The following is a 16,255-nucleotide window of genomic DNA, read 5'->3' as shown; positions in this document are numbered from 1 at the left end:
TGCTTACGTGTGCAGCCGCTCATGTTTTCTGTGACAATGCCACGGAAGTTCCAAAATCCGGGCTCACAGCGGTCGCACTTCAGTCCACCGACACCAGGTTTACAGGAACACTGGCCAGTCGAGGGGTCACATGTGCCTCCGTATGAGCCGTAATGATTGCACTGACACATACCTGTAAAAAAAAAGTTTTTAATGGAGTTCACAATCTAGAACTTGATGTTCAATTAATGTGTGAACAGCTTTTAAGGAACTTCTAAAAAATAGATCTTTATGGACTTCCAAGGTTGTCTGTGTAAGCCAAGTAGCAACCTCTTGCTCTCCGTCATGAAGCTAATACAGAAGGTACTGAAACTGCAATTCATCAAAATTCTGCTAGTCCTGGCTCCATAATAGAGCACATCTCCATTGACCCCAATGCAAATATGGCCAACTTATTTTTTTTACAACTCATCCATTTCATTTATATCAAGTTATATTAAGTCTGCATAATTAAGGGCGTGGCCACTTGATTGACTGCTAGGTCTCACTTATTGCCGCCTTGTCAACTCAGCTGATTCCGGCTGATTAGCTTCTGAACTCTGCATATATGTCAAACTTTTGAGTTGTTTTTTTGTGGCTTTACACAGTCAGTTGCCTTTTGGAATTATTTCCTACAATTATCAGAATATATTGCATGCTGTGTGCACTTTATTGTGCTCACAAACCATTTAAGTGGCCTCCATTTCCCAGGTGAGTACTTATACCATCTCTATAAATGTTTTTTTTTATTTTTTATTTTTTTATCATTAATTTGTTTTCCTCCTGTGGAAAAAAATGTCATAAAAACAATGCTTAGTGGCTCGATGTATTATAACAGTGTTTGTTTGAAGACTAAACATTTTAATGATATAGTACACAACTAAACACAAATGGTCAGAACATACACGAGTCGCAGGAAATTAATAATTAAGTATTTGTCCCCCACCAAAAAAAGTCGTCGTGATGATGCGCGAACAAAATGGCGAATCTTGGCCACACCTACTTGTAGCTTCATTTGCGCTCTTTAGAAACTTATAGATGACGTCATGGATACTAAGTCCATATCTTTTACAGTCTATGGTGTAAGCCTGTAAACTGAATTTTAGGTATTAGGTATTTTTTGCCAAGGAATTCCAAAAAAGAGTAAATCCTTTAGTGGATTTCATAATCTAAAATGTGATGTTCCATTTAATTAGTGAACAGCTTATAAGGAAACTGTAAAAATTTAATGTTTACAGACTTCCTAGGTTGTCTTGTAAGCTTATTATATTATAATCGTTCAAGATGCATTAATAAATGTGTGTAAATGTTACACTCTTTAGAATTACCTGGCAAAAACATCCCAAGTCCTTCACCATAAAATCAGTTTACACATTTCTGAAAGCATCTAAAACAATTACAATGTTTTCAGATAACGCAGAAAGAGGATTTCCTTACTATAAAGTTATTGTCACACAAGAAAATGGATCAAACTATAGCTTCACACAGAACCATATAGTCAGTAGTTTTGAATGTACTTTAACTATTCTTATGTTGTTTGTTTTTATTTTATTGACTTCATAGACATGACACGATGCCAGTCAACTGAAGAGCTTGTGTAAGCATATCTACTGTAAATTACTATGGTCAGATCCCTTCTTTTCCACTGTTTTATCTATGTTGCCATTTGCGTTTATTTTGGTATTGAGTGGAAAACACAAGGCACATATTTACATATTCAAATCAAAATCATCAAGCACAAGTAAAAAGTTAATGTCTGCAGTTCATGTAATGGCCACCAGTGTCACTAATAGCAAAGGTTTCTGAATTTTACATAAAGTATAACTCCTACGGAAGACAATTAATAATACAAAAAATAATTTTGACTTTTATCTCATAAATCTGACTTTGAATTCTCACTATTGTCAGAATTGCCTCCTTATATTTACTAGTTATTAAGAAAGAATTAAAAAATATTTACACAAAATTGTCAAATTTATTGGCAGATAACTTGAAAATCTGACTTATTTGCAATTCTGACTTCTTTAGAGAGTTATAAGAAATAAACCACTAATTATTTTTATGCAGTGGAGAAAACAAGCTTTCATAACTCTTTTAATTTACAGTATAAGAGACAAATCATTAGGAGGACCACATAGGTTCATGCAGATGCTTTGTTTGCTTCCTTTCTGCATAATTAAAAATATATATAATGTTTTACATTTACATTCTTACAGAGAGATATAAATGACTTCCATTTAATTGTTATTGGCCATATAGCAAAGAAAAAACGGCGGTATAAAATGTTAGGTTAAACCATTTGCATTGACAGTGGATAAAAAGAATGAATGCTCAATTTCTAATACGGCTAGGGAAGACTTATTTGCTTCAGCAACTGTTGGACAAATGTTACATCATCTAATTAACATTCATAAACCTATAACATGCTCTCTTCTCAGTTCAGATCCCACATCCCTGCTTTTTATTCATTAAGCCTTGTTAGGACAGAGTTCGAGGCCTTTACTACCACAAGATATGTAAGAAACACTTTTAATGACACCATTAATATGAATAAGAATGTTCATTAATTTAAAATAGCTCTCTTATCTAAACCAAGGTTATATTTATTTTTTCCAAAAAACTTAAAATTATTAAGGTTGCCAAATTATCAATTTATCATATATTTTAAATGCAATTATCAATTATTTCTAGAATTATTAGAAACTATTTGAATGTGTACATTTGGTGCTCAAGAAATATTTCTTAGGGTGTGTTCTCGTTTGTTTATTATCATCTTTTCCTGGATCACTTAATGTTCAAACTATCATTTTTATGCCTGAAGGTAAAACAAAAAGCTGTGCTAATGCTAAGCAAAACATGATTATCATATGTGCATTTTACTTCCCCTTACAAAAAAGTACCAAAGCAATTAATGAGCTTCAGATTTTAAAATTAAATGACATTTACATATATCATTTAGAGAATTTCGCTTTCATTTATGCAAAGCAACTTAGAAATGAAGAACTTCAAATCACCAGAGAGTGAACTGTATTGTATTTTGTTAATATTACTAAATTAACCTGAACACATAAAAAATGCATGAATGTATGCATTTCGATTTGACCTTTTACCTAGATGGACTTAAGATCTGCCATCTGCCATGCACTCTTGGTTGGTCATAAGCAATTAACCATATGCTTTTAATTATATACTGGATCATGAGGTCGAAAACAATGATATTGCTATTTGAAGGACATCATATGACACACAAGTAATTGTTCTTACATGATCAAAAATGTATGCATGTTGAATGCATACGATTGTTAAAAACCCACTGGAGGGAGGGATTTTCCATGAAAAACAAGTTAGAAATTAATGGTGGAGAATCAGCTGATTTAAATGGAAAATAGAATAAGTAATGGGGTTTTGAAGGACTCAGTGGACTAGGAAGACTCAAGCAGATGTGAGCTGAAGTCTCCTTTTTTGCTTTAGCTTTAAAGTCTATTAGACCCAAAATACATTTTTGAAAACTGAAAAGATACATTGCAATGACAAGTCACATATAGAACAGCAATATATAGACGCTGTGACAAGTTTATATATAAATAATATAAATATAATAAATATAATATAAAATTTGACATATTAAATGGGTTAAAAAAGTGTGCAACGGGTACAAGTTGGCATTTAAATCATGATATCATTAGATTTATTATCAAATATCTTTACATTATTCCAAACATAAATACGTAAAAATCAATTCATCCAATAAACTTTTATTGCCTAAAAGTGATCAATATCTTAGATTAATTTCTCCTATCCAAATTGCTTGTCATATTTTTCAAATGCACTTCTCATATACACTTATATACACACTTTATTAGGTACACCAACTGCTCATTAACAAAAATGTCTAATCAGCCAATCACATGGCAGTAACTCAATGCATTTTGGCATGTAGACATGGTCAAGACACTATCTGTTGCAGTTTATGACGAGCATCAGAATGGGGAAGAAAAGTGATTTTGATTATGGCATGGTTGTTGGTGCTAGACAGGGCTGGTCTGAGAATTTCAGAAACTGCTGATCTACTGGAGTTTTCACGCACACTCATCTCTAGGGTTTACAGAGAATCGTTTGAAAAACGTTGGATGGTCTGATGATTCTCGATTTCTTCTGCAACTTTCGGATGGTAGGGTCAGAATTTAGCGCCAATAACATGAACGCATGGATCCATCCTGCCTTGAATCAACGTTTTAGGCTGGTGGTGGTGTAATGGTCTGGGGGATATTTTCCTGGCACACTTTGGGACAATGAGACATGACAATGAGTTCACTGTACGCAAATGGCCTCCAGTCACCAGATCTCAATCCAATAGAGCATCTTTGGGATGTGGAGGATCAGGAGAATCACATCATGGGACAACAAATCTGCAGCAACTGCATGATGCTATCATGTCAATATGGACCAAAATCTCTGAGGAATATTTCCAGTGACTTGTTGAATCTGTGTCACGAACGATAAAGGCAGTTCTGAGGGCAAAAGGCGGTCCAACCCAGTACTAGTAAAGTGTACCTAACAAAGTGGCCGGTGAGTGTATAATATAATATAATATAATATAATATAATATAATATAATATAATATAATATAATATAATATAATATAATATAATATAATATAATATAATATAATATACCCCCCCCCCTTTAGCACTACATTACTCAATAGATACAGTTATACGTACTAGGACATCCAGCCAGTCCAACACCCAGGGCAGCGGTCTTGTTATCTTCACAACATCCATAAACTGTTTGGCTACAGTGCTGGGAGGCAACAAGCTCTGGAGGTGGTGATACGATAGCTAGAAAGAAGATACACAGCAAACACACACACACACACACACAGAAACAGAGAGAGAGAGACATATTGAGATCCACAGCATTCTTAAGACAAATTAAACTAAACAATTCAAGCTGAAATGCAATTTAGTACAACACAATAAGAATCGCTTAAGGAGCAAGAGGTGGGAGAGCCTGCATCTGGCTGCCAGATAACAATTCTATTTACAAATCCTGACACCAATTCAAAATCAGGAAAAAATGATGCTATTACCAGCCGTGAAAACAAACAATAGGCCTCTTGTCGAATGTATGGTGGGTGACATTTGACACATTCTCAGGGGCCTGTTGTCTCCATTTGTTCTAGCGCCGTTTACACCTACACTGCAGTGTCAAACAAAGATTTATGGACTCCGTACTTATGGACGCAAATGCACAGGAGCGCAAATCAGGACGCACGGAAGTCAGTACACTCTCCTTGTAACCTAATTACACCATTCTGGCTCTCATGCGGAGGAAGTTTTTTTTTCAGTGCTTAACTATAATATTGTGCTGGAAGCAGATGGCAGGTGCCTATTTGTCTAATCCGTGCTGTCATTTTTTTTTCCTCGCTCAGTTTTTCTGTTTGAGCGCTTCTTTTCTGGGCCATTGAGCCAAATGGTTGTGAGGTGGCAGGTTTGTTGTATTCAACTGTAATGGCCGGCATTGTAACTATAATAATAATAAAAAACTAGTGTGTTTGAGAATTCTGTCCTTTTTTCGACATATTTTGTGACATAACATGCTGTTTTGGTACAATTTAGATAGTCTAAGAGCAACCATACACGTTTCAACACACGTTTTTGGAGCATTTACATTTACATTTAGCAAACACTTTTGTCCAAAGTGACCTACAATTGAGGAGGCATTCAATGATTCAACAATATGATGTAATACAAATAAGAAGTGCTAGTTATACAAAGTAACTTGTTTGTTCTCAGATAATTTAGTGCTAGGGTAAGAGATGTTTTTTTATTATTTGAGAGAGGGAGAGTTTCTACAGGTGGTTTGTCAAGCCCACTCACCTGTGTGAAGCACACTTCATAAATGTGCAGTGTTTGTGTTGGTTAATGAGATGAATGAGTGTGTTTTCTACAGGTGGTGTGTTTAGCCCACTCACCTGTGTCGGGGTGGCTTGTTTGTTTATTCTCAAAGTTCAGATGACACACTTAATTAAATGATTTGTAGCTGAATTTGTTTTAAATGAACCAAAAATGTCAATGATCCAATGTGAATTCACCCTTAGGCCCACTCCTAATTCTGTTTTTGTACCCCTACTCCTTCCCTTTGCCCCTTGAAATGAAGTGCAAAGGGGAAGGGCTTCAAAATTTACCCCTAAGAAATGCGACAGCACTACAACACCTGCACACATCATCATATGTTATCGCAATCTCTTGCTTCATATGAGATCAGATGACTGCGACTGCTGTAGTTATTCCAGTTGTGTTTTTTTTTTTTTTTGGGGGGGGGGGGGGGGTATTTATGTATTTATTTTCAGGAAATCACTGAAGGCAACAATATTATGTTATCATGATGATATATTGTGGCAATAAGCTCATAACTGTACTGTACAAAAACAACATTAACATTATAGCAGACACTTTAAAAAGGGGATTCCAAGCCACTAGACTTTTCTGACAGGGTATTTGAATGTCATTGAGTGAAAGAATGCTGTGGGACTGCTATACAGGAGATATTATTAGGGATTACAGATTTAGCTGTTTTTATTTTCGCGCTTTTTTCAAGCATGACAGTAAAACACGAACGTGGTTATGATTGTTTTGAAACATATGCTTGTTTGTTGTAAAAATTTGTAATATTGACAAAAAATAGTAATTTGTGCATCTACTGACTTCCATGTGCAGCCATGCTGCCACTCTAGATGGTGTATTCTGGGAAATTTTCATACCCTTTGGTCTCGAGTGTTGTGCTGAAAAAACTCTGTTCTAAGGGCTACCTACTGTAGCCCTTTCCCTTAGCCCTACGCCTTCAAGCTAAAGACAAATGTCGACACCTCTACCCCTTCACATGAATGCACAAAACGAGGGTAAGGGGAAGGGCTAGGGGGTAGAATTGGGATTTGGCCTTAATATTATAAATGCTAAAAAACAATGTTGTTTAATATTTTTATTGCATTATATAAATAAAACAGATTCTCACTATATTTATAAATTTTTATGGCAACTTTGATCATTTTAATGTTTCTGGGTGCATAAAAAAACAAGAAGAAACAAACAAACAAATAACGAAAAAAAAAAATTTCAATCAAATATTTAATCTTAAATTATGATTAATCACAACTCAATTGCACAACTCAATTGCACAACTCAATTTATCTGTTTATATAATATAATATAATATAATATAATATAATATAATATAATATAATATAATATAATATAATATAATATAATATAATAAAATATAATATAATATAATACAATATAACATAACATAACATAACATAATATAAGTTCATAAATAAGTTCATTTATTTATAAAGCACATTTAAAAACAGCCACAAGACTGACCAAAGCGCTGTAAAAATAATACCACATATACTGTAGAACAACAATAACAAAACACATTGCAATTAAAAAGCAAGAGAAATAAAAGATACACATTCAGAAACAGTGTGAAAGTCAAGACATCTACATCTATATATAAACTTTAATATTTTTTGTTGATGCAATCTATTTCAACGGTAACCTAATTACACCATTCCAGCTCTCATACGGAGGAAATTTGTTTCGGTGTTTAACTGTAATATTGTGCTGGAGGCAGATGGCAGGTACCAATTTGTCTTTTCCATGTTGTCATTTTTTCCCCTATTGTCTTTTGCACTTCTTCTCTAGGCCATTGAGCCGGATGGTTGTAAGGTAGCAAGTTTGTGGTTCGCAGTTCAGAGCGAAGAGGACTAGGTTGTCGTAAATCAGATGTGTACATATAATAGTGATGTGTCGCAGTGCCTTTCATAGCATTTTGTGGCTCCAGAGATGGGTTTTGTCCACACCTCATTAAACTTCTCCTCTCTGTAGTGAGTCTATTATGACAAAGGTGCTTTTAATTTGATCCTTTCTTCTCGTCTCGCTGTGATTCTTCACCATCTTCCCACTATACTCATTTGTTTTACAACACAATTTTTCCTGACACAACAAGGTGCTGCTAAGAGTGTGACTGATCGTCTCGGGTTGTCGTTTGCTTATTTATTTAATTGTTAATCATGGATCATCGGTGATGTTAATGAAATGGATGTCCAATAATATCAAGTTGTTAATATAAACTTAATAAGAATGTGATGTCACACTATACTGAAATAGAGATTAAAGTGGCTCTGGTAATGTTCTGAAGGTGATTTTCAGCCAGTTGATTAGATTGAATAAATTCTATTTTTGAAATGAATGATGATTAAGTGTATGTAAGTTGTGTTGTTGTAACTTGAACAGTTAAATAAAATAAAAATATTATGTTAGGCACAGATAGCACCGTGATCAGTTGACCGATATACAGTATAGGGTTTCAGGTGTCCCGAGTTTGAGTCCAAGCTCGTAGACCGTTCCCAATTCTATTCCCCTTTCTCTCTCCAACTTAATTTCCTATCTACACACTATCCTATAATAATAAAAGCAAAAACACAAAAAAATGTATCTTTAAAAGTATATATAAAAATTAAAACATCACATGAAAAAAAGTTTAACAATGATATTATTAGAAATTCTGCTTTGACATCTAGTTAAAATATAATGGGTTGAAGTTTTATATATATGTATATTTTGCTCTCATTTGTAGCATAGTATGACATAGTAAGATTATTTATTCTTTTAAAGTCAAGCCCGAAATATTCCATACCCATGGCAAATTCTGAACTAAAGTTACTTTTATTCAACCAGCAAGTTTTTATTAATTTAATTTAAATTTAAATTAATTTATTTTTTTGACTGGAAGTGACATAGAATTCTCCCAAAAGATAATAAAATGATGTACAAGTAGAATCCTCGTGAAAAAAAAAAAACATTTCCAAAGTCACTTTAAGTCAAGTATTTGTCATGTAAGTGGGGAAATTCTCCAAATCATATTCTCCAAAATTGATGGCCAAGCTTACGATTGAATTTCATATTAGGTATCACCAATACAATTAAACAACAACCGTGTCTTTAGTTTTATTACTAAACATCCAAATCCCAAAATATCTGTATAAATTAACGTCTGGTCCGAGCCCCTCCCCCAGAGTATCGTCAGTCTATATCGATTTACGATTGGCTAATGTACTAGAAGGCAGGCTTTATTTGCCAAATAGCGATCGATGATCGGCACCTGTACTAGTAGGCAAGGCTTTATTCACCATATTGACAGTACATTTTTTCCCATCCAAAACTATACGAGTTTCTCAGCTTTGATTTACATTTAAACAAAAACTTTAACTAAAACTTTGCTAGGGGTATGAATCATTTCAGGTTTTACTGTATATATTTTCATAATGATCTGTTAGAATAAGCATGATGTTTATTAAATATTTAATATGTACAGTTGAAGTCAAATTATTAACCTCCTGTGATATTTTGTCTTCTTCAAATATTTCCCAAAAGATATTTAACAGAGTGAGGATATTTCACAGTATTTTATATAGATGTTTTTTTCTTTTGGAGAAAGTCTTATTTGTTTTATTTCAGCTAGATTAAAAGCAGTTTTAAAAATTTTTTAAATACCATTTTAGGGTCAAAATGATTAGCCCTTTTAAGCTATATTTTTTCAGTTGTCTACAGAACAACACTATTATGTTTAGAAATAGGTTGAAAATATCTTTCCGTTACACAGAAATTGGGTGAAGTATAAAAAAGGGGGCTAATAATTCAGGAGGGCTAATAATTCTGATTTTAACTCTTTATTAAATTATTTATGTGACACCAAAATGATGCGACCCGTCTTTGACCCATATAAGCATCACCAGCAGCCAACAGAATTGGACGAGGCAGCTTACAGCATCCTCTGATCCTCACTGCAAGGTTGTCTAGAGGTCACCGCGACCTCATTTCTAATTAGCGAAAAGCAGCAAGGTGCTCTGGAGGCCCGCCGGCTCTCAGAGGCCTGGGTCAAAAAATGGGCGAGCGGAGACGGTGGCGTGCATATCAAATCCAGGGCCCGATGAGATTTCCATTGATCCCAGCACAGCCAATGGGAAGCAGATTCCAAAAAGCTCCTCACACCGGTTGAAAGTTCTCCAAAAGGATTTATTTTCCACGGCCACTGAAGAAGCATGACTGATCTGACTAGAGGGCCTGTGAGGCTCTGAAGCAGAAAACTCAAGAGTTGGGGAAAACCATAGATAAAGGATGAGGGAAGAAAAGCAGGCGCATGTGTGAGCGCAAGTGGAGTCAAGCTCTGCCTGAAGCCTGAGGGAATCAAACGCTGCTCTGATCACAGAGGCACGCTCTTCCTCTCTCTGGGCTGGACTACACAAGACCCCTGAAGCTCAAAGAAGCACTGCATTCTGCTACAGTCGCTCTGCAAACACCGACCTGCAGGGTTCAGGTCCTCGCACACTGACTTTCGTACACTGATAAATAAATACAGACTCAAGTCAGTGTGTCAGTCACGTTTACACTGCCTCTGAAACTTTTGTTTGTGAGAAAAATTAAATCATTCATTCATTTTCCTTCGGCTTAGTCCCTTTATTAACCAGGGGTCACCACAGCGGAATGACAACATAACCAGCATATTTTTTACACAGCGGATGCTCTTCCAGCTGGAACCCATTACTGGGAAACACCTATACACACTCAGATACTATGGCCTATTTAGTTTATTCAGTTCACCTCTGCTGCATGTCTTTGGACTGTAGGGGAAACTGGAGCACTCGGAGGAAATGCGAACACGGGAGAACATGCAGAAATGCTAACCGGTCCAGCCAGGACTCGAACCAGCAACCTTCTTGCTGTGAGGTGACAGTGCTAACCTCTGAGCCACCGTGTCGCCCCTTTCGCAGTAAACATTTTGGATTACATTTTTTGTTGTAGCAAGCTTTTCAAGAGGTTTTTTGACAAAGATTTCACTATGGCAAAGATAATTTTTCACTGCATTATTCAATACACATGGGTCTTGGTGTGAAACGTTTTTGTAACAAATTTTTAGAGTGCATGAAAAAAATGCATACAAAATGAAACCATAAAATAAAACCCAATTCCAAATATTATTGTGCTTTAAATAGTTGTATCTCTTTTCTTTATTCAAAAGATATTCGCCCATTGTTTAAATTAATACTAAAATCACAGAAACTAACAATATAATTACAATAAATTATATCAGTATTAACATGTTTTAAAAAGCAAAATCAAAAGAACACAATATTTATCTAAAACTTTAAATGAGTAAATTTCAAAATTAAAACTAATTGTTTATTTACAACTTAGTTTAGTTCATTAATTTAGTTTCACACTTAGCTGATGATTGATTATAAAGTGAATTTCGCATGCTGTTCCAGGAGAGAGCTCTGAGCTTATAAGATCCTTGAGCCTTTGGATGGTGGGAGAAACCCGGGGGACCAGGGGGAAACTCATGCAAGCACGGGGAGAACATGCACACTCCACACAAGAGCTGTGCAAAGTGGGGAAAATATATAATTACAATTTTTTTGACAGATATTGTGATTTGATTTGTGATTAATTTTGTATTCCAGCTTCAGCTCAATAACCTATAAGTTGTGGCATCAATTTTGTGACAGCTTTTAAAAATGACTTGTTTTTGTTCAGTTTCTGTGACAAAAAATATTCCCATATTACCAATGATGTTTTTCTTTCATATTAATTCATCTATTAATGCTTCCCTGTTTATTCCTTTTTTTTTTATTGAGAACATTCCGCATAGTTTGGTTGCACAATTCTGATCGGGCAGAATGAATGTGTGCTCACTTAATTACCTACTACGACTGTCACACATAGACTGGTCACACATTTGCTCTAATATATATATATATATATATATATATATATATATTTCATATCGCAGCCTCTTACAAATAACTAATCGTAACGTTTCAAATTGTGATTGCGATTCGATTTCGAATAATCACACAGCCCCACTCTACACAGAAACATCAAAGAGTTTAGAATGACCAAGAGGCGACACTCAATAGAACTTTTCTTTGCAACAGCAGCACCCAGCAGCAGCCCTGGAATCCGCCATTTTGGAGTGAAAGCCATCAAATGTCCAATGGATCTTATTGCTGTCGCGATGGCAAGCAGTTGCTTTGTTTTTATTTATTTATTTATTTAAAAAGCGCATTAAAGCTGAGATACAACCTAAAAGATGACAATACAACACTTACTATCACAATCATCAGCACTTTTAATAGTTTATTTTACATACTTATAAAATGCTGTTGTGGCGACGCAGTGGTGCAGTAGGTAGTGCTGTTGCCTCACAGCAAGGGCCATCTAGTGGCTGTTTCCCAAATCGCACTAGAGTGTCACCTATAGGTGATTCTATGCTCTTTGGAAATGTTGACTGGCCTGCTAAGGACTTAACCCAGTAACACAACTCCTGTGCCGCACTTTTAGGGAAAAAAAAGAGGAGGGGTGGAAGGGGGGATTCTTGAAGACTAGTTATTTATAGTGAGTTAAGAATCATCTGATTGGTGAATCATGTGTTAGCTGATGCAGGACCAGCCATGGCCAATCATAAGCACAGGATCCTCTTGAAATTAGTTTATAAATAAACTTCACTTATTTAGTTTAAATGAAAAAAAAAATCCTTAAAATTGACTAAAAGAAAAAGTAAAATCAACATCCAAACTATAAATTAACACGATCTCATGGCAAATAACTTTTTGATTAAGTGGCTAATTCATACAATCTCGTTTGTTCAATTTGGTATGATTTGCTTTTCAACAGGGCAGGGTTGGCTGCCATGCCTTCTTTTTAAAATCGTACATTTTTATATGACTGAATAAAGATAAATGATGTTAAATGATGTTTAACAGAGCAAGGAAATTTTCACAGTATGTCTGATTATATTATTTCTTCTAGAGAAAGTCATGTTTGTTTAAGTTCAACTACACTAAAAGTAGTTTTAAATTTTTTTAAACAACAATTTAAGGACAAAATTATTAGCCCCTTTAGGCAAAAATTTTTTTCCGATAGTCTACAGAACAAACCACCGTTATACAATAACTTGCCTAATTACCCTAACCTGCCTAGTTAACCTAATTAACCTAGTTAAGCCTTTAAATGTCACTTTAAGCTGTATAGAAGTGTCACAAAAAATATCTAGTCAAACATTATTTACTGTCATCATGGAAAAGATAAAATAAATCAGTTATTAAAGATGAGTTATTACAACTATTATGTTTAGAAATGTGTTGAAAAAATTTTACTCTGTTAAACAGACAACTGGGGAATAATAATTTAAGGGGGATAATAATTCTGACTTTAACTGTATATATACAGAAACCTCTAAATAAGAACATCAGAAGTTTATCCATCTTAAAAAAAACAACACTGGCCATCACAACATTACACAGTACAGGATGAATAATGGATCTGAATTTAGTCTCTTACTTGGACAGGGCCCTTGGCTTTGGACACTCAGGTCTATTTGCTTTTCGCACCTGGTCTTCTTGAGCTCACAGTCGCTGGAGTACGTGTTTCCATCAGAGCCGCACACCTGCGTAAGCACACATAGAGGTTAACACAGCACGATTAATGGATTCAACAAGATTTAGCACACATTTGGAAAAGTCAAATGCTCGGGCGATTGGTTATGGTGGTGTGGGACGCACCGGGCTGTGCAGCACAATCTGACAGTTTAGTTCACAAACACATCGCTCGTCCTCCATGTCATCGTCCCACGTTCCTCCATATCGGCGACATCGGTCCTGTTCACAAGTCTCAGATCCCGAGCCGGAGCCTCCTGAACCACAGTCTGATGAAAAACACACACACATATACAGCTGTTGGGTTTCATACAGATTTTAATGGTATTGAAGTGATTATAACTGCACTATAGCTGCACCTGTCTAGCTGGCTAGAGTTTTTAAAGGTGGAATTAAAATGTTTTACGGTTCTTGTCAGTAAAATGTTACATATTTGTCACCATCCTAATAAAACTTCTGTTTTTTACTAATTCTTAAAAAAAAAAAAAGTCTGTTATACAAAATCACTCTCAAAGGCGAATAAAAAACAGAAACAGAAAAAAAAAACAGAGTAACCCAACACTGTAAAAGAAAGATCTGTTACTTCACTTTTTTTCCCGGCAGCTGGAGTGCTGGAAAAAAAACAACAACATAAAACATTGTCCGTTAAATTACAGAAGTTTACCGTAAAATAACGGACGTTAAATCACAGAAATTTCCTTAAATTTACAGTCATTTTTTAAATTTAACGTCAGTTATTTTACGATAAGTTTCTGTAATTTAATGGTTGTTGTTATTTTACGGTTAATTTCTGCAAATTTCGGCCGAAAAAAAACAAAAAAACTAAATAAAACTTTTTTTTTGGCGGTATAATCACTCTAGTAGGAGAATTTTGCTTTCTATATTCAAACTAAATGAAGTAATCTAACATCAGTGCCCGAAAGCTTCCCCCCTTCTGCTACATCAGCAAAGCTGTGACCTTTAAGTATGTGAAGTGTCCATCATTCCACACTTATTTTAACAGTTGAATAAGTGAATCATCCAGGTATATAAAGTGCACGTACTGTTTTTAGAATTTCAGTGTGAATGCCTTACTTACACTAATTTTACTACAAAATGGCACAGAATAGTGCGCAAGTAATGTGATTTGCGACGCACCTTATGTCTATATTTTGTATGTGCAAAACATATTCATGTTTTTTTTTAATTAAAAACACCATTGTTTTTTTAAATAATACACAAATTCACACATAAACACAGCACATACAAATAACATAAAAAAAAACTTGACTATAATAAAAATGAAATCAAAAACAAACTATAGAAAGTAATAATTGTTTTTATTTAAAATAAATATTTAATAAATAATATATTTGTATTCTTATTTTTATTCTTATTATGATATTTAAATAAACACACCATCACACTAACAAAATAATATTCCATTAAATTAAATCTGAATAAATCCCTAAACTAAAAGCATGAATTTTAGTAACTTAAGAATTACACTAAAACATCTACATTGCTATTTATTTTCAGGTTTGCAAAATATTTAAAATATAACATTTTCATGTTTTTTTTTTTTAAATGAACTTTTGTGACCTTCAGATGATGGGCACATGTTATCTAGATATAAAAATGATACGGCTCTCATCTACTGTGTCTTAGAGCTGTTTTGTTTCTAAGAATCACAAGACAGATTCTCACAGCTTTGCCCACACAAACAGCAACAAAGCATCAATTTACACCATACCAAAGAACAAATAAAGTCACCAACACTGATTTCTTGAAGACAAACAAGCAATCTCTCTCACGATACCTGTGATCTGAGCATAACAGCGGGTGAGTACTTTTGGAAGTCGCAAAGAGCAAACGACAAATAAGACACGCAGACCCCAGGGAGCTCATGCAAACACAGATTTGCATATCAGTCTGCTGCACATTGTCTTCTAATAAAATAAAAATATTCCCAGGTACTTAAGCATCTTGTTTTAACTTGGGCTGCCAAGAATTAATGGACAGTATTTAGGCCTTCAGTGCATATGGAGCAGCAAATATTGAGATTTCCTTCACGTTGAAGTGAAGATTGAAGCACAGGCACTGCTGGAGGAACAAGATAATGACCAGCTATGGAAAGGCCCAGCAACACACCAAATAAATTAAGGAAAGACACCTCAGGTGAAAATAAAAAAAATAAATAAATAAAATAATAAACACTTCCCCAGTTGATGCATTACATATGATTTACAAAAAAATTCCCATATACATATGTATGTTCACTTATGCAAATGAAGAGTTATTTCAATAAATGTATGCTAATTTGCATACAATTATAGCACAAAATAGCTGGTTAAATATTTATTTATTTATTGTAATTTATTTATTTATTTATTCATTTTTTTTACATATTGGAATGAAAGGTTTTAGAGAGGGGTTTTTAATGTCACTTCTGCTCAAAAATATTAATAAAATATTAATTATTATTTGTTAAAATATTCAAAACCATCTAGTATCCAATTTATTATTATTTTTTTAAAGTGTTGTATTTAATCAAATAATTATGTTTGAAACTATCCATCAGTAAAAACCTTCAGAATATACAGTAGATTTCAATAAAACTGTAACAATTGTTTTTAGAACTACTGAAGTGAAGATTTATTTTCACTTCAGCTCATTTTGGGAAAAAATCCTTTCAAAATTTTACATTTATCGTAAATATACATTTAAATTTAAATATACAGATACTAGTTGATT

General features: G+C 34.3%; 1 protein-coding gene across 38 annotated transcripts in view; it reads right to left on the bottom strand.

Annotated features, from left to right (window-relative positions):
* The window catches only part of agrn (agrin), a 444,147-nt gene that overhangs the window by 84,600 nt on the left and 343,292 nt on the right, over nucleotides 1–16,255 (bottom strand). For 36 of the 38 annotated variants that reach the window (XR_012398373.1, XM_073938578.1, XM_073938589.1 and 33 more), the window contains 4 exon segments: nucleotides 13,649–13,791; nucleotides 13,428–13,533; nucleotides 4,743–4,859; nucleotides 8–172 (listed from right to left, as the gene is read on the bottom strand). The exons of the other annotated variants lie outside the window; for them this stretch is intronic. Coding sequence is in view for 35 of the 36 variants with exons in the window: in XM_073938578.1 (XP_073794679.1) it covers nucleotides 8–172; nucleotides 4,743–4,859; nucleotides 13,428–13,533; nucleotides 13,649–13,791 (531 nt within the window). In the remaining variant the exon portion in view is untranslated. 38 annotated transcript variants of the gene reach the window in all.

Source organism: Danio rerio, chromosome 23 (assembly GCF_049306965.1).
Source record: "Danio rerio strain Tuebingen ecotype United States chromosome 23, GRCz12tu, whole genome shotgun sequence".
In the NCBI taxonomy this organism is placed as follows: Eukaryota; Metazoa; Chordata; class Actinopteri; order Cypriniformes; family Danionidae; genus Danio; species Danio rerio.
This window is presented reverse-complemented; position numbering and strand designations above follow the sequence as displayed.